General features: G+C 43.1%; 1 protein-coding gene across 33 annotated transcripts in view; it reads left to right on the forward strand.

Annotated features, from left to right (window-relative positions):
• Positions 1–19,264, forward strand: part of MGAT5 (alpha-1,6-mannosylglycoprotein 6-beta-N-acetylglucosaminyltransferase) — a 397,826-nt gene that overhangs the window by 354,402 nt on the left and 24,160 nt on the right. For all 33 annotated transcript variants that reach the window (XM_086367683.1, XM_086367741.1, XM_086367539.1 and 30 more), the window contains 2 exons: positions 6,925–7,041; positions 15,412–15,486. In XM_086367683.1, coding sequence (XP_086223809.1) covers positions 6,925–7,041; positions 15,412–15,486 — 192 coding nt within the window. The remainder of the gene's footprint in view (positions 1–6,924; positions 7,042–15,411; positions 15,487–19,264) is intronic.

Here is a 19,264-nt window from a genome sequence, read left to right on the forward strand (position 1 = left end):
TCTCTGACTGGCTTATGTCACTAAGCGGGTCTTCAAAGTTCATTCATGTTGTAGCATGTGTCAGAATCTTGTTCTTTAAGGCTGAATAGTACTTCATTGTATGAATGGACCACATTTTATGTATCCATTCATCTGTTTATGGACACTTGGGTTATTTCCATTTCTTGTCTGTTACAAATAATGCTTTTGTGAACACGGGGGTACAGGTATCTGAATCCTTGCTTTCCGTTCTTCGTGGTATATATACCTATGAGCAGAATTGTTGGAACTTGCTTTTTATTTATTTTGAAATAATTTTAGTCTTATGGAAAAATTGCAAAAATAGTACAGAGTTTGGTTATGTGCTTCATGCAGCTTCCACTAATGGTAACATATTATAAAACTACAGTGTAATTGTCAAAACCAAGAAATTAACATTGGTACCCTAGCATTATTTAAGCTGCAGACTTTATTTGGATTTCACTAGTTTTTCCACTAATATCCCTTTCCTGTTGCAGGATCCCAGGTGGGCTTTACTTGTCGTGTCTCATTAGTCTCCTCCAATCTGTGACAGTTCTTTAGTCTTTTACTGTCATTTATGACCTTGACATTTTGAGTACCAGTCAGTGATTCTAAACACTGTCCCTCAATTTAGATTTGACTGGTGTTTTCTCCTGATTAGTTTAAGATTAGACATTTTTGGCAAGAATCCTGCAGAAGTAATGTGACCTCAGTGTATCATATCAGGGGGTTAGTGATGTCAGTGTCTTATTACTGATGATGTAACCTTGATCACTTGGTCAAGGTCATGTTGGCCAGCACTTCTCCACTGTGAGGTTACTAATTTTTTCTATTTTGGGGGGAAGTACTTTGAAACCATGCAAATATCCTCCAACTTTTTTTTTTTTAATTTTTGAATTGAAGGATAATTGCTTTATAGAATTTTATGGTTTTCTGTCATATATAAACAAGAATCAGCCATAGGTACACCCATGTCCCTTCCCCCTCAGACCTTCCTCCCATCTCCCTCTCCACTCTACCCTTCAGCCTGTTGTAGATCCTCCAACTTTTGACCATTTATTTTTACTATGTGTCAGTAGATCTTGCTTGCAACCATTATTACAGTGGTGTTCTAATGGTGATTTTTCCATCATCTTGAATTTTTTTTTTTAGTGCATGGAAAGCAAAGAAACCCATCTCTTCTTATTGCAATTTCTATAACAAGCCTTTGGGAAATGAGTTATCAAAAGTATTTTAGATTGGTACCTTCTAGATCATTAGAGTTAGATGATAATTTAAATTTTGATTCATGAAGATTTTGATAGCACTGTGTTGCAACTGACTACTTTTTCCCGGAAAAAAAAAAAAAAGTAGGCCTCCTCTTAAACACAGTCTACCCCTTTCCCAGCATGTGATGTGATGTAATGTGATGATATATAGATCAGATCAGGCTGCAGTGGCTAAGTGTGTTCACCCTGTCAGTTGCATTCCTTTAGTAATTGACTTCTTTGCTGAGATGATAGAGGGTTTTCATCCTTCACAGCATAAAAAGGGAATAGGTGTTGGAGCTGCCACCCAGGCATTTGCTTCCTCCTGTTCCTTCACATGGTCCGACCAGTGCTGGAATGAGACTCCAGTTAGACTGGCACTGGCGGAGCCTTTCAATAGCTGCTCAATGAGTGACCTCCCACAGGTGACTCCATCAGCCATGGGCCCCCACAGGAGGGCTGGGATGCAGAGGTCAGCTGACAGATGTTCACTGTATCCCCACAGGATCTGTGGTACTAAGTCACTACATTAGAGGAACTTACCAAGACACATTTCCTGTTCCCAGGAGCTCAGACTGATTTGGAAGCATGATAAGAATGATGCTTAATCAATGGGAATGCATAAGGAAATAACCAAGTACATTAAAGAAGGCTAGTTAACTTGGAGTGTTGCCAGGTGGTGAGTAGGCTGGGTTAGCTGAGATGGGGATGGTGGAGGAGCTGTGCTTTAAAGGAAAAAAAGAGGTGGGTTTCGAGTTTGAGAAACATGAATGTCGATGAGTTGGAGGGAAACCCCAAGCAGGTCACTTTGCTTTATGCAGGAGGACAGGTTCCATCTGATGTCCATTTCCTTCCCTGCTGGAGACAGTGCAGAGAGCAGGCTGATAGCCAGCGACGTGACTCAGCTTTGAGAGGAGCCAGTGAACCTGACCTCATGGGCATGTGGGCTACCGCACTCTGCTTTTCAGCTCACAGAATCCCCCTGATCAAAGATACTTTTAGTGCCCACTTCGGCGGCACATATACCAAAGATGCTTTTAATTGGGAAAGAGCTATCAACACTTGTACCGATTTCTAAGGGTCAAGAATCCCTAGAAGGTATCATTTTTTTCCCCTCAACAAATTGAAAAATTCTAACCGAAGCATATATAATTTCATAGCCATCTTTTTGTGCCCTAGCTAATCTTTTGAGCTAAACAACAATTGATCCATATAAATTGTATCTATGTCTCTTCTTTGCATTCATTTGAAGAGAAGTCTAAATTTTTCTTTGTATTTAGCAGGGAAAAAGCTTTGTTTTTATTTTTGCATCTTGCCTGGAGGATCCCAGGGACGAGGGAGCCTGGTGGGCTGCGGTCTATGGGATCGCACAGAGTCAGACACGACTGAAGCGACTTAGCAGCAGCATTTTTATTTTTGTGGCTGTTCTGGGCCTTTGTTCGGAGAAGGCAATGGCACCCCACTCCAGTACTCTTGCCTGGAAAACCCCATGGACAGAGGAACCTGGTGGCCTGCAGTCCATGGGGTCGCTAAGAGTCAGACATGACTGAGCGACTTCACTTTCACTTTTCAGTTTCATGCATTGGAGAAGGAAATGGCAACCCAGTCCAGTGTTCTTGCCTAGAGAATCCCAGGGATGGCGGAGCCTGGTGGGCTGCCGTCTATGGGGTCGCACAGAGTTGGACACGACTGAAGCGACTTAGCAGCAGCAGCAGGGCCTTTGTTGTGGCACATGGGCTCTTTGTTGCTGCACGGGGGCTTCTCTCTACTTGCTGTATGCAGGCTTCTCTTGTTGTGGAACACGGGCTCTAGACCTTATGGGCTCTATCACCCTGAGGCATGTGGGATCTTAGTGCCCCAACCAGGGATTGAACCGATATCCCCTTCATTGGACCCCTTTTTAAAACCATGCTCTACATACTCAGGAAGAGAAGTTCATGTGCCTTAAGTATAGTGTGGTTGGTTCAAGTTATACTTGAAATGTAATATGGATTGTATTTTAATCTTTATATTGGGAAACATATTAGCAGGTTCTTGATCATTATTCTGACATTGTAAACCATTGGAAATTCTCTGGCTCCAGCGTTTCCTCTTCCATAAAGAGAACTCATGTTCTTCCTGGAGATTTAATGGCCACTCTGAAATAATGTCTCATAGTTAATAAGATTTTCATGACTTTTACAAACTATATACTTCAGTAAACATACTAATGGATATACAATGAAGTAGCTCAAAGCAGATGGTTCTCAATAAATTAATGAGGAGGAGTGTAACATTCAGATGGGGAATAACGCATCACAGAAAGCCTTACTCATAAAATTAAGTAACCCTCCATAAATGTAAATGAACATGATGATAATGGCTCAGCATTTCGTATCTTCTAAGTGCCTAGAGCAACCTTGTAAATAAGCAGGGACCTTAAGAGGCAGAGGGGAGACCGAGTGCTAAATAGTGACATTGACGGCAGCTTTCGTTTACCCTGATTCAATTGGAAGAATTAATTACTTGGTTCTCCAGGTCGCAAAATGAAAATGGTGTGACGTTTTGCTCAGCTTCAGGGAAGGTCTTATACAGACATACATTCAGTCCTGTAATTTTTCTTTTTTTAGCAAGTTTTTAAAAAATGATGAAAAGGCTGGTGTTTACATTGAGCTTCTTTTGGTCTTTGTCTAAAGAACTCAAGACCATCTTTTAAAATTGTCATCTTCCTTTTTTATCAAAAGCTAAAAGTTGTTGAAGGATCTGGATTTGAATCTGCTCTGTTACTTTCTGGCTATATAGTCCTGACGAATTGGAAACCCCTCTAAACCTGAGAATCCTCGCTGTTACACGGGAAACCTGATAAATAACACCTGCATGGGTAATGAGCACAGTGCCTGGCCAACGAGGGGCTTCGAGGATACGTGCTCAATCTACCGTATGTGCTGAAAAAAAGAAAAGGATGTTCCCCCAGCTCCAAGAGCCTGCAGCCACTCTCCTTTTTCACTCAGCACACAGATGAGCAAAAAGAAGAGGGTACATGTCAGACGGATGGGGAACTGCAGGCTAGCAAGAGGTGTGACTCTGGCAGAGGAGGCAGAAATAAAACCTAGGATCCCTGCGTCTAGAAGCGTATGAGTGGGGGCCAGCGAAGGCTCAGATGGGTGCCCAGTAATTTATCTTCTTCCCCGCTTCCCCACCACCAGCTATTGCATGCACATCATTCATGTGGTAAGACACAAAGAACAGTGATCAAAAGCAAGATGGAGAGCTGCCCATTGAATCATCCAGTTCTCTGAGTATACTGGGGTCTAAAGGAAAAAAGAGAACCAGCCCCTTCTTTAAGTGTATTATATCTACTTGTCTGTCCTGAAATGAATTCATGTAATATGCCCTGCTAACATACATAATTTTTTAAAAGGCTGATTCTCTAACTCTAATATGAATGAGAAATGAAAATACTTTGCAAAAAGGTGAAAGAGATTTTGTATATGCATAGTCCAGAAATGCTCTACCATGCTCACGAAGCACACCAGAAGGCAGCGGTGGTGTCTCATGCCTCCCTACGGTGAATATGTTTGTATTTAAGAGGAATAAGACGTTGAGGTGAAGCTGGTCAGCCCTTTTTGCTTATAACTGCCATCAGGAAAGATAAGCTAAATAGAAACGTGCACACAGATACGCAGACACACACAATTGGCGTTACTGTGACAGCTTCACATCTGGACTAGTTAGGGTACATTGTCCTGGAGACCCAGAGCTTCTGGGTGGCATTGACTTTACGCCATGATTTTTCTGAAACAATAATGACTCGTTGGTGAAATTCGAATAAAACAGAACACAAAGGTTCTTTGATTTACATGGCAGTTATGTTCCTGGAAAACTCAATATGTATTCAAATTGTGCCAAAGAGTAGATTCTGTGAACCCACATGAGAGCTTGGGAGGCATGTGAAGGCCTGTGGGGAGTGGACAGCTCTGCCCCATGCAAGACTGTTATCCCATCTCAAGGCATCTGGCATCCTTGGTCCTCAGCCAGGGGCTAGGAAAGCACCCGCCAACCCAAGAACTGAACATGTGCTCACAGGGTCTAGAATGCTGTCTTTATATCACACCCTTATAGGGATACAAGAATAAAGGTGGGGATACGTCTGAGGGACAAATTTAGTTTTCTTAAAAACTGGGTTTTTTAAGAACTGAGAGTTACCAGTATTCCTCTGGGTCTCTTTGGTCACCCTTTGTTTTTAAAATAAAACCTCCTTTAGAATAAAAGCTGCCTTTCCTTGCTTTTCTGATCACAAATTGTCTTTATGACTGTTAAGGTTCCAATGTTCTGCTGATGATTATTACAAAAATTCTGTTTTTTCTGGTTTTCTTGTTTCTCTTTTTGTCACCTTTCATATGTGCCATTACGTGTCGTTCTATGACTTTAAAACCTGTAATGACTTTATTGCAATTTTATTATGCTTATCTGTCCTAACCAGTATTTTATAGTAGATACTAGTTCCATCCAGGTGATTTTCAGGGCTGGGATATAACTGAGGAAATAATGTTCATTGTTTCTTGGCGTGATTTGAGGGGTTGAACAGCCACTTGTAACAGCCCCCACATCACCTGGTTATGACATGTAACTCTTTCTTCCAGATGGTATTCAGGGTGTGGAGACATCACTGGACCTGCCCTGTGGGTCTCAGGCAGGGCCATGGCCTGCCTCTTACTCTTCAGGGACCCCTAGACTCCTAGAATCCCCTCTAAAGTGCCCAGGATCCAGGCCCAGAGGGTCTAAGACAGCCTGGCTGTATGTCTTTTTTTTAATATATATATATTTTTAATTAAAAAAATATTTTTTCTTTACTTGAGACAGGTCTCAGTGATAGCACTCGGGATTGTTGATCTTCGTTGTGTTATGTTACATCTTGCATGTTGCAATCTTTTAATTGTGACATGCAAACTTTTAGTTGAGGCACGTGGGATCTAGTTCCCTGACCAGAGACTGAACCCCAGGTCCCCTGCATTGGGAGCTCAAAGTCTTAGCCACCAGACCACCAGGGAAGTCCCCATGTGTCTTTTTAAATGTCCCACATGAACCTGATGGGCACCCACAGGCACTAGGGGTGATACCAGCCGGGCACACCTTACAGCCTTGGTTTCCTTACCTGAACCCGTCAGTGCTGTGCATGCGAATCCAGAGGGTATACATATCCAGTCCTGACTTCGGAGGGCCCAGTGGATGTCCTGCTGGGTCAAAAACAGAGAAGCTACGGAGCCCTCCCCCTTTTGTTATTATCTGCTTATGAGGTTGACTTGGCTTCCCAGGTGGCGCAGTGGTAAAGAACCCATCTGCCAGTGCAGGAGAGGTAAGAGACACAGGTTCGATCCCTAGGTCAGGAAGATCCCCTGGAGGAGGGTATGGCAACCCACTCCAGTATTCTTGCCTTGAGAATCCCATGGACAGAGGAGCCTGGCAAGCTACAGTCCATCGGGTCGCAAAAAGAGTTGGACACAAATGAAGTGAGTTAGCTTGCACGCATGCTTATGGGGTGCTTAGGAGGTTTCCATCGTCAGGAGGAAGAACAGAAAATGACTTGTTACCTACACAAGTCCAACTCTGAATCATAGACAGCATTACACTTCACCTGGCACAGAAGGCTGAAAAAGTCAGTGTTCGTGAGACTGAGGTTCTGTTTTTCCTTTTCCAGCTGACGTCGCAGCATCCTTACGCTGAAGTTTTCATCGGCCGGCCACACGTTTGGACCATTGACCTTGGCAATCAGGAGGAGGTCGAAGATGCCGTGAAAGCGATTTTAAGTCAGAAGGTTGTTTCTTTTATTCCATCTTCTCCATTGGTAATGTGAATGGGATGGTGTGGAAAGCATCCCAGCCCCTTTGTTCGAGTAGTTAGAACATTTCCATGTCAGCTTAACTCTGGCATTAGAAAACAGCCCAGCTAAAGGGCTGGCCTGCGGATTTGGTGGATGTTCTATGACATGGAAACGGAGCTGGTGTCCAGATGAGTGTGGATTCTGCAGATCTTTTGACATGACTCCTGGGTCCCATGTATGGTAATAGGAGCTTGAGTTGTTACTTGAGTCTTCGACCTAATTATGTAGCTCTTCTAAAGATCATGAAAGATAGTCTTGCTCCCCTGCAAAAAAAAAAAAAGAAGAAGAAGAAGTGAGACGGATAAGGAATAATTAAGGAATTACTGGGAAATGTTTTTCTATAGCATCTATTTATTTGACTTTTCTACCTATACATCTTATAGAGTTTTATATAAGAAACTAACTTCTCTGGACTTTTCCTGATGAGTTCAGCATCATGTATTAAATACCTACTGTATGCACAGCACTTTCGGAACCACTGTAGAGGATGCTTACTTCATAAACATAAAGGAGGCTGGTTCCACTTAGGATCTAGCGGCACCCCCTCGGGCAGTTACTTAACCTCTGAGTTACTAACCTTCCTCATCCTTGATGAAGGATAGTTTCATCTGGTTTACAGATGCTTGAGAAGATTCAATGAGACAATGAATATAAAGTGCTTAAAGGCAGTGGCAGCATCATAATAAACATTTAATCAGTCGTATGAAGTCAGTAGGCTTCCCAGGTGGCTCTAATGGTAAAGAACTCACCTGCCAAGGCAGGAGACATGAGAGACACGGGTTTGCTCCTTGGGTCAGGAAGATCCCCTGGGGAAGTGCATGGCAATCCACTCCAGTATTCTTGCCTGGAGAATCCCATGGACAGAGGAGCCCAGCAAGCTACAGTCCATAGGGTGGCAAAGACTTGGACATGACTGAAGTGCCTTAGCACACATGCACACATGAAGTCAGTGTTAGTATTACATATGCCATAGTATTCTTTTTTATTGAAGTATAATTGATTTACAGTGTTGTGTTTCAAGTATACAGCAAAGTGATTCAGTTATCCGTATATAAGTTCTTTATCATATTCCTTTTCCACTATGGCTTATCACAGGATATTGAATATAGTTCCCTGTGCTCTGCAGTAGGACCTTGTTCATCCCTTCTATGTGTAGTGGTTTGCGTCTGCTAGCCTGGACTCCCAGTCCAGCCCTCTCCTGCAACCACAGTCTGTCCTCTATGTCTGTGGGTCTGTTTCCGTTTTGTAGACAAGTTCATCTGTGTTGTGTTTTAGATTCCACAAATCAGTGATATCATACAATGATATGCCTTTCTCTGACTTGCTTCACTTATATGATAGTCTGTTGGTCCATTCATGTAGCTGCAAATGGCATTATTTCATTTTTGTGGCTGAGTAATATTCCAGTGTGTGTGTGTGTGTGTGTGTGTGTGTGTAGGTAACATATATACCATGTCTTCTTTATCCATTCTTCCATCAATGGACACTCAGGTTGTTTGTATGTCACGGCCATTGTAATACTATAATATTCTCATTTTTGTTAGTGATAGTCTTGATTTTCACTAGATTGTGAAACATGGGCAGGAACTATATCTGTCTCACTGCTGTGTTCTCGGGACCCAGCATAATGAGGTACCTAACAGGTGGCTGGGAAGCATGCAGGGAGTGAGGATAGGTATTTGCAAATCACCGCACTAAGGCAGAGTGTGTTTGGTGCCAAGACCAACATGCCAGAGATTGAGGAGTGTCTGTTTTCTCTGCTTTTTTTTTTTTTTAGTTGAAGCATAGTTGATTTACAATATTTTGTTAGTTTTCTGTGTACATAAAAATGATTCAGATATGTGTGTATACTCTTTTTTCATATTCTTTTCCATTTTACTTTATTACAGGATATTGAACATAGTGCCCTGTGCTGTACAGTATAGGAGCTTGTTGTTTACCTGCTTTATATATAGTAGTTTGTCATCTCAAACTCCTAATTTATCCCTCCCTGCTCCTTTCCCCTCCAGTAACTGTAGGTTTTTCTGTGTGTCTTCTCTGCTTCTTATAAGGACATCAGGAGAATGCAGCATTAAGTCTCAGAGGATGAGTAGGGATCTGCAAACCTACACTGAGAAGTGGGTTCAAGAAGATAAGAGTTGGAGGAACAGTGAGAGTCACGGGGAAGAATCTAGAAAGGCATGTATCCTGGGAGGAGTCACCAATTGGCCATGTAAAGGACCATCTGACCCCTTTGAGAAATGTGTACCCCACAAGAGCCATTTTCAGCTTAGTAAGAACATCTCCAGGGAACAGGAGCATTCCAGTGTTGTCCATGTCCCTTTAGAGGGAGTATACTTACTGAGCTCTGGGGTGACTGCTCAGAGCTTCCCATCAGTGACGTGTACAATAACATCTCTGCCTCAACAGTTTAGGGCAGAAGTTCCCCAGACCTCTGGTGGCCCAGCCAAGAGGTGAAGTGCCTAGTGAGTCTGGTTGCCTCAAGTGTCTGCCGCACGTCTGAATCTTCCCCACCAGAGGGTCCTCCTCATAAAGATTGCAAGCTCTTTTTTCTTCAGTCTCAGAGTCCTCTAGGGTGTTAGCCTCAAGAGCTGCCATAGAAAGAACCACAGCTTGGTGGTTTAAACAACACAAATTTATTCCTTCATAGTTCTGGGGGCTCCAAGTCTAAAGTTAAATGTTGGCAGGGCCTTGCGCCCTCTGAAGCCCCTTTGGGAGGGTCCTTCCTTGTCTCATCCACCTTCTGGTGTTCTTGGCTTGTAGCTGCAGCACTTTAATCCCTGTCTCTGTTGTCATGAAATGGTCTCCATATGTGTGTCTCTCTGTCTTTTCCACTTCTTACCAAGACATCAGTCATATTGGATTAGAAAGAAAGAAAAGAAAGTGAAGTCACTCAGTCGTATACGACTCTTTGCAACCCCATGGACTGTAGCCTACCAGGCTTCTCCATCCGTGGGATTTTCCAGGCAAGAGTACCGGAGTGGGTTGCCATTTCCTTCTCCAGGGAATCTTCCCAACCCAGGGATCAAACCCAGGTCTCCCGCATTGCAGGCAGACATGTCACCCTCTGAGTCACCAGGGAAGCCCTTACTGGATTAGAGTACACCCTAAATCAGTATGACCTCATCTCACTTGATTATATCTATTTGCATCTCCAAATAGAGTCCCATTCACAGGGTTAGGACTTCAACATATCTTTTTGGGGGGACAGTTCAACCCACAACACCTAGTTAAGTGTGCATGGCCTCAAAGAGGAGTAATTAAAAAGTTAATGTACAGACAGAAAATCTTGGATCATAAAGTTCAACACCTTGTAGCTAATAGATCCCTTTTGTCGGACAGAAATCTCGTGGGAATGCCTGACACATAAAGCACTGAGTGGCTGCCAAGTTCTGTCCACTCCTAAGTGAGGCTCTGTTCACTCCATGGAACATCTACTGTTCCACATTTTAAAACCCTTTCCCTTGGTGGTTTAAACAACAAAGATTTGTTTAAATAATTTTAAACTAAGGCCACTTAACTGGGGTGGGGGGGGGAGGTAATTATAATAGATGATATGTAGGGAGAAGCTCTTTCTACACATGTAGAATGTCTCTATGCATCTTTATGAGCCTTATCTCATTTAATCCTTTACAGATAAGAACATTAAGGTTTAAAGAAATTAAATAATTTACCTAAATTCACACAACTAGTAAGTAGTAGGACCTGGATAGAAACTAGCATTTTGACTGGTTTATTAAGATAAAATTTAAAAAGAAAAAGAGCATGAAATGAAGTAAAGGAAAAAGTGAGAGTGAGAAAAAGAGATAAAATAAGGGATGAGAGTAATACAAAAATGATTGTCATCATAACCCTTAGTTCAGTTCAGTTCAGTCGCTCAGTCATGTCCGACTCTTTGCGACCCCATGAATCGCAGCACACCAGTCCTCCCTGTCCATCACCAACTCCTGGAGTTCACTCAAACTCATGTGTATCGAGTCGGTGATGCCATCCAGCCATCTCATCCTCTGTTGTCCCCTTCTCCTCCTGCCCCCAATCCCTCCCAGCATCAGAGTCTTTTCCAATGAGTCAACTCTTCACATGAGGTGGCCAAAATATTGGAGTTTCAGCCTCAGCATCAGTCCTTCCAATGAACACCCAGGGCTGATCTCCTTCAGAATGGACTGGTTGGATCTCCTTGCAGTCCAAGGGACTCTCGAGTCTTCTCCAACACCACAGTTCAAAAGCATCAGTTCTTTAGCACTCAGCTTTCTTCACAGTCCAATTCTCACATCCATACATGACCACTGGAAAAATAATAGCCTTGACTAGACGGGCCTTTGTTGGCAAAGTAATATCTCTGCTTTTTCATATGCTGTCTAGGTTGGTCATAACTTTCCTTCCAAGGAGTAAGCGTCTTTTAATTTCACGGCTGCAATCACCATCTGCAGTGATTTCTTATAACCCTTAAGCTTGTTATAAATGTGTCAGAAATTTGGTACCAAGATTTCTCATATTTAATTACAAGATTTTAGGTTATATAACACCCAAAAAAGCAAGAAAACATTATGCATTATTAAGAGAGGACTCTGTCAATAAAACCAGACCCAGAGATGACCCAGATGTTGGAATTATCAGACAGCAAATTTTAAATGCTGAGACAAATATATTAAAATGTTTGATGGAAAAAGTGAACAGCATATGTGGATGGGGGATTTCAGCAGAAATGGAAAAAAGAAATTTTAAGCCAAATGAAAAAATACTAGAACCAAAGGTACAGACAGTATCAGAAATGAACTCTTTCACTGGATTTATCAGCAGACTATACACAGCAGAGGAAAATAATCAGTGAACTTAACGACTTGTCAGTAGAAATTATTGAAGTTAGAGAAACAAGATAAAAAGAGGGGGTATATGAGATCTGTGGAACATCAAACAACCCAACTTATGTGTGATGAGAATCTTGGAGGAGAGAACGACCAGAAGAAACATTTGTGAAAAGATGATGGCTAAGAATTTTCTAAAATTGATGAATGACATCAACCTACAGATCCTGGGAGCTCAGTGAAGGCCAAGCAGGATAAATATGGAGAAAAACACAGTTAGGTACATTGTAGCTGAACTGTCAAAAATATAAGATAAGGAAAATAATCTTGAAAGTAGCCAGAGAAAAATTTATTATATTCAGGGGAATAATAGTATGAAAGACAACCAACTTCCTATTGGAAATAATGGAGACCATAAAAGATTCCATAGGAGCCAGAATATGTAGAGCCTTTAAAGAGATCACCATAGGGATTATGGATTTTATTCTAAGTATGATGGGTAGTTTTGAACAGTGGAATGGCATGACCTGTCTTACATTTTAAATCATCAAGAGAAATTACATGAAGTGTCTAACTTAAAATTCTCTAATTAGTAGATAAAGAAGAGAAGACTCAACCCATGGTCTTCTGCCTTCTAAGACCATATCTCATTGACTGGTGCCAAGCCACATGTCAGGTGGAGCCATGCAGGGGTTAACTGATCTCAGATTGTAGTTCCCATAGAAATCCACACTCTGACTTAGAATACTGAGTGATGCTAGAGGAGAGAGGAAATCCCACAGGAAGGAAGAAGATAAAGAGGAGAAAATGAAGGAAAATGTGGGGGGATAGGGAAAGTTTCCAAGGCCAGGAGGGACTGCATGGTGCAGTCTGCAGGCATCCTTCCTGTGGCCATGACTAACAGTCCTTCCACCAGGCAGGATGATCAAACAGCTCCCCCTGCTTCTCCATAACTGGCCCTATTTGGGATTCTCAGTCATTGTGGTTTCACATTCCCTCTCCTTCCATTTCCCCAAAGAGGCCTTGACTTTCCCTGAAGGACTGACAGAAAACTCTCTCACTGACACACACACAAAATCTGTGCAACAGATCTAACATCAGAGACTAGCCAGTGTTCAATATTCCTTAAGCTGCAGAGCTTTCCCACACAGAGGGCCCTGTTCCCATACACAGCAAGATGGCTCATGGAACTTACTGGCAGAGATGGTGTAAGAATATAGTTTCTTTTCTTTTTGGCTTTTCCTGTATAGGAAAATTGGTTCCTTATCTTTCAGAGTAGTGAACTGGCCACAGAGCAAGTAATGAGTCGGCATCCCTTTGGTTAACCTGGGTTTGGTTGGTAGGGTGACATAGGAAGAGGCATTTTTCTGTGTTTATTGCATGAGCTCTTTGAATTAATTCACTTTCATTTCTAATGGATGCCCTTTGGAATATGTTGTAGGAATTACCTTTGAGTGTTTAGTATGCTTTCTACCGCATAGCTGGACCTGTTGGTGGCATGACACATGGCCACTGCTGTTTGTTTACCTCACTCTAGAAATCCTACTTATCCCTTTATAAATGAAACTGACATGCCAAGTCCTCTATTATATGTTTTTTGTTGTTGTTCTTATTCCTCCATATATTTTCCCACAAACATGGGGGGAGACATATTCTCTAGCCAATTAGAGAAAGCTTCTGGAATCATTCACAGGTTGGTTAAATAAATATTTTTTAAAAGAAAATAAAAAGTATACATTGGGTGTAAAGGACTACGTTTGGGTTAGAGAGGGCACAGCAGGTGCAAAAGCTTGAGATGAAAAGATGCAGGATTGGAAGATATAAGTCAGTTAAAGAATTTTGTGCTCATCTGAGAAGAACTATCTAGGGACAAAAGGACCTCAGTTCTTGCAGAATAGTCCTGCCCTGGTATGACAGTACTTATGGCTCTGCCTCTTTTGGCTCTCTCTGGGTAGATGTGGGCAGCAATGGCTGTGTGATATGTCATCTAATTGTGTATTCAAAGACACGTTATGAAAGTAACAATGATAGATGATGAAGATTTCAAATGTAATGTATGAATCAACACAGAAAATGGGAGAATACGCCTTGAGCCCAACTGCTTGACTTCCCACAGATGAGTATCTTCTCTGTCAATTTCCCATTTTCATCAGGCTTCACCTCACAGACGTTTTGTCCAGGCTTCCACCCTGTAGATTTGAGATAGGCAAGTGCAGACTTGGAGAAGGAAATGGCAGCCCACTCCAGTGTTCTTGCCTGGAGAATCCCAGGGACGGGGGAGCCTGGTGGGCTGCCGTCTATTGGGTCGCACAGAGTCGGACACGACTGAAGTGACTTAGCAGTGCAGATTTAAGAGGGAAGTGGTGAACGTGCTAACTGCTGTTGGGTTCTCTGAAGTTGTTAAAAATAGGATTACTGGTGATTTTCTCCTAAGTGTAATGTCCATTTCAGGTTAATAATGCCAGACGGCTGCCCCTGAAGACACAGACCTCAGAATGTTGGCATAGGCAGTGCAGAACTCCAACCCACTTTTCTTTCCCTTCCGTCAGGTATCACAGTATTGATCAGATTGCCTCCCCCACCCCAGTGAGGCACCTTCTGCATTACTTGCACCCTCAGATAAAGTCCAGGCTCCTGAGGGTAGAAATCTCAAGTCCTTTGTGGAAATCCAGTGACCTGCTTTCTAGCCTAGCTCGTTAGCTTCCATGATCCTAGTTCTGTCCTCCCACACTCCTTCTTTCAAGTAGTTTCCCGCTACTTGCTCCCCATAGAACATCTTCCATATCTTGGTCCTCCCTCAGTCTTGGCTTGCTAGAATCACAGATGGTCTTAAGAGCCCAACATTAGCAGAAGTTGGCTTTGACCTTCTAGCCTCCTGGGACCTCTTGCTGAAATCTCTGTGATGCGTCATCACTGTGTTTTGCTCCATGAGTTCTTTGGGTACATATTCAGCTACCAGTACAAAAGGAAGTTTTTTCACTGTCATGAAATAATTCATTACATGCCTTTCTCAGGGTAGGAGGCCTGCATTCATTCACCAGGTGTTTGCTGGTTCCACTGTGTGCCCTGCTGCTCAGCGCCAGGATACAGATGATCCCGCAGCCATGGACCCTGCCCCATAGATCTTACCTTCCAACAACTGACCCTCTCTACCTTTGGTTGAATGCCTGCTGTGTGTTAGACACTGAACTAAGCACTTTACTTTTTCCCTCGATGTAATATTCACCACAGATTCCAAAGAATGGGTTTTTCTTATCACCATTTCACACATGAAGGATCTGAGGCTCAAAGATGGTAGTTCATTTGCTCTGGATCCCACAGCTGATAAGGAACAGGGAGGTTGTGAAGACAGGTCTGCTGATTTCCAAGTTCATATTCTAAGCCCCTCACCTGACTGCCTGCAGGCATTGGCACCTGAGTGTGGGTGGATCAGTGGAGAAATAGGTACAGATTACATGAATCATGTCCTCCTCTTTCATGATCTGTTCTGTTTCTGCAGATTGAGCCATACATGCCATATGAATTCACATGCGAGGGGATGCTGCAAAGAATCAATGCTTTCATCGAAAAACAGGTAAGACTCTCCTAAGTCCATCTGTCCTCGCCATTCCCCCCCTTCTGGTACCCCAGGCAACTCGTGAATAAGTAAAAGCTCACCATGATCCTGTGAGATTTTCCTGATTTGGAGGATTCCACAAGCTAGATGAGGGCTTCTTGAAATTCTAACATATGAACTGCCATGGTCACCCAGAGGAGTCTGGCTGTCATTGGAGTAAAAATGTTCCTTGTGGGTGGAAGGTCAAATGGATACTGAAAGGAGGGACCGGATGGTCAAGATGAAGACCTCCTTCACCATCAGACCTGTGCCTTGTCCGGGAATCACACAAAGACTTGGGTGGGGAGGGGGACAGATAGATGGCTCAATATATGTCGGTAATTCCAAATAGGTAGGACTCTTTAGTGGTTTTCAAACGTTTTTAAAAATAGGATTCCTTTTCAAATGAAACTTTACTTGAAATCCAAGTATATAAAACAGATAAAAGCAAAACTTTACTTCCAAAGCTGGGGAGGGCTCCTAGGGTCCCACCACCCCCAACAGAGTTGGGACACTGTGTCTTGTGCTCAGAGAAGTAAAGGCCAAAAGTATCATTGCCATCATTTTAAAACATCTTAATTCCTTAGGCTTCAAAAATAACACAGAGATATAAATAGTCAGGCCGAGAGCCCCCGTGGGCAGGGAAATATGAGGTCCTTGACCAGGTACAAGATATGAGGAGCTCTGCTTCAAAGCAGAGCATCTTAGTGCGATCAAGAGATCTTGACACATAGGCAGGGAGGACTCTGAAGGCTGAAAGTAGGAATGGCGTGTTCAGACTGAAAGTAGGCATGGACTGTAGGCCAAGGCAGGTTTCCAAGGAAAGATCTGAGGCCACAGACTGTGGTAAGCCATGGACATCCCTGAATGCAGCCGCTGGACGGGGCCAGCCAGAGACAGAGGCTTCAGGGGCCCGGGCCTGATGTTCTGAACGTTTGTTAATGGAAAGAGAGACTACAGTGCAGCCATCCACTGGCGTTCCAGCCCCTCCGCTGAGGCCTTCTGGCCGTATGACTTGGATGTGTTAGTTTCCTCCCCTGCAAAATGAGGATGATACTAGAACCTCAAGCGGCTAATGTGGAAATGAGCTAGTACATATGAAGTGCTTGGAACAAGGCCGACACATATGTTCAATAAAGACACACTATTGCTGTTGATTATTTAATATATATTATTATATTATTATGTGACAATGTATTCTACAGTAGTATTCATCAGACTTTACCACGAGAGCTGAGCATTTGAATCACTATCTCATTCACTCTTTATATGACACTTAACTCAAGAATGACAGTATCATTATCCTGACAGGGGCAGCCCTTTACATACAGACTTTACATCCCAACGCATCATCTCATTTATCCTCACAGTAATCCTGGGAGGTAGCAATCATCATCCATTCTCTGGATAACAAGAACCAAGAGTCTCAACCATAGGGCTCAGTCATGGAATCAGGGTTGGATGCTGGGTTGGTTTGAGCCCATGCAGGCTTGCGCCAACAGCATTGCCGGAGCCTCAGGCGATGACACTTATCCCAGAGCTATACTTCCCATCTTCTTTGATCTCAAGAAGCTGCCAGCCCTTCCCAAAGGTGCAGACAGGGATGCTGTGGCCTGTGGCAGTGAGATTTTAACACATCACAGACTTTACTACCCTTCCTGGAGGCTGAGATCTTACCAGGATCCCTGCCAGAACCCACTTCCACCTTTCCTATCTCCACTTCCTCTCAGGGAAAATGGTTACTCACCACCACATTGTAAAAAGACATTTTGAATTTTATATCAAGAGTATATATGGTTTACAATACTGTATTAGTTTCAGGTATACAGCAAAGTGATTAAGTTATACATGTACATTCTTTTTCAGATTGTTTTCCCACTTGGTTATTACAGAATACTAAGTATAGGTCTCTGTGCTATACAGTGGGTCCTTGTTGATTAGTATATATATATATTAGCGTGTATATGGCTTCCCTGGCGGCTCAGTTGGTAAAGAATCTGCCTGAAACGCAGGAGATCTGGGTTCGATCCTTGATCGGGAAGATTCCCTGGAGTAGGAAATGGCAACCCACTCCAGTATTCTTGCCTGGAGAATTCCATGGACAGAGGAGCCTGGCGGGCCCCAGTCCATGGGACCACAAAGAGTCAGACACGACTGAGTGACCGTCATTGTCACCTGTGTGTATATGTTAATCCCAAACTCCTAATTTATCCCCTGACCACCACCACCTTTCCTCTCTGGTAACCATAAGTTTCTTTTCTATTGTCTGTGAGTCTGTTTCTGTTTTGTTTAAAAAAAGTTCATTTATATCATTTTTTAGAATCCACATACAAGTGGTATCATATGATATTTGAAAAAACTTTATCATATTTATTTGAAGGCCATCTTTCTTTCTTCCCTAAGATTCTTGAATGCTAGCCAGTCCTTAGAAGTTATCATGTGACCCATTCTTTTTAAACCTATTACTAGATTTCCCTTCAAACAGGAAGGTCCTGTTCCCCAAATAGACCTTGTTAAATGTCCAGGGATACAGGGCCACACCCAGTTTGGTCCCCTTGACATCCAAGTGCCTAGCCCTCTGCCTGTCGGGGAGAAGGTGAACAAAACTGAAAGAATGATTAAATGAATAAGGAAGGTAATGAGTGTGTGTGCTTTTCATTCCTGTGTGCCAAGATCCAGCAGGCTCCTCTTGACCCTAATGACTTGGAGAGACAATTAATAAAATTGTTTCCTAGAAAACATACTCATAAAATTGCCCTTTCACACTTCTCCTGGGTAGAGATTTTCTTCTGCAGAGTTCTGCAGCTCACAGAAACCCAGGGGTTTCTTTTCTGCCTGCTGTTATTCATGCATCCGCTCTGTAAGTATTTGTCAACTGGAGGGGACTGCAGACTGTTCCTGGAGTTGGGGAAGAAGAGGTGTCAAAGGATGAGTCTCTGTTCTTAAGTAGCTTCAGGGTCAGGATGATAGGCAGTGCTGCTGCCATTGACTACATCTGTCACAGCGACTACCCAGGTGTGCTCTGGGATCCTGTAACTCAGGTACAGGGTGGGGACGGGGGAGGGGAGGGAGAGTATCTGTAAGCACTTGGCGGGAGATGAGTCCTGAAGGCAAAGTGGGGGTACCTGAGAGGTCGAGATGTGAAGGCCTGGGGGAAAAACAGAAATGGTGAGTTGGAAGGTGGCTGTGACTGAAGAGAGAGAGATGATGCAAGAGGAGGTCGGAGCAGACACATCATGAAAAGATGGCTGAGGCTCAGCTCAAGAACTCAGAATTTGATTCTGGGACAAGAGGAGGCTGAAGACAGGTTTTAACTCAGGAATAGGGCAGTGATGCTATCAGACTGGTGTTTTAGAAAAGTCACTCTAGGAATTGTTTGTGTTTAGGGGCATTTCTTATCAGCATTCTCTCATTGCTGCTAATGAGCAATAAAGGGGCCTATTTTGAGTTTATCCTAGGCCTCTGGGGAGGGTTTTCTTGAAGCCATAATGTTCCCCAACTCCAGAAGGAAATTAGGAAGCCAAGACCCCATTGGTTCACAGATCGGGTCTTCTGCCTCTTAATGATTAGCTCCAGGCTCTGGTGTTTCAGAGCTTGGAGTGTTCATTATTTTTGCCGCCCAAAGACTATCTTCAAAGAGCAGTGAGAGGAGAGAGGCTGTTTCTGGTGTGAACAGGAAAGCCTCAAGCTCTGAAGGGTGGCGGCAGTGCACGCTTGCTGTCGGAGCGCCACAGCCCTAATTAGGCTGATCTCTGCC

Source organism: Bos grunniens, chromosome 2, assembly GCF_055505025.1.
Source record: "Bos grunniens cultivar Pamir isolate PY7600 chromosome 2, Bosgru_T2T1.0, whole genome shotgun sequence".
In the NCBI taxonomy this organism is placed as follows: Eukaryota; Metazoa; Chordata; class Mammalia; order Artiodactyla; family Bovidae; genus Bos; species Bos grunniens.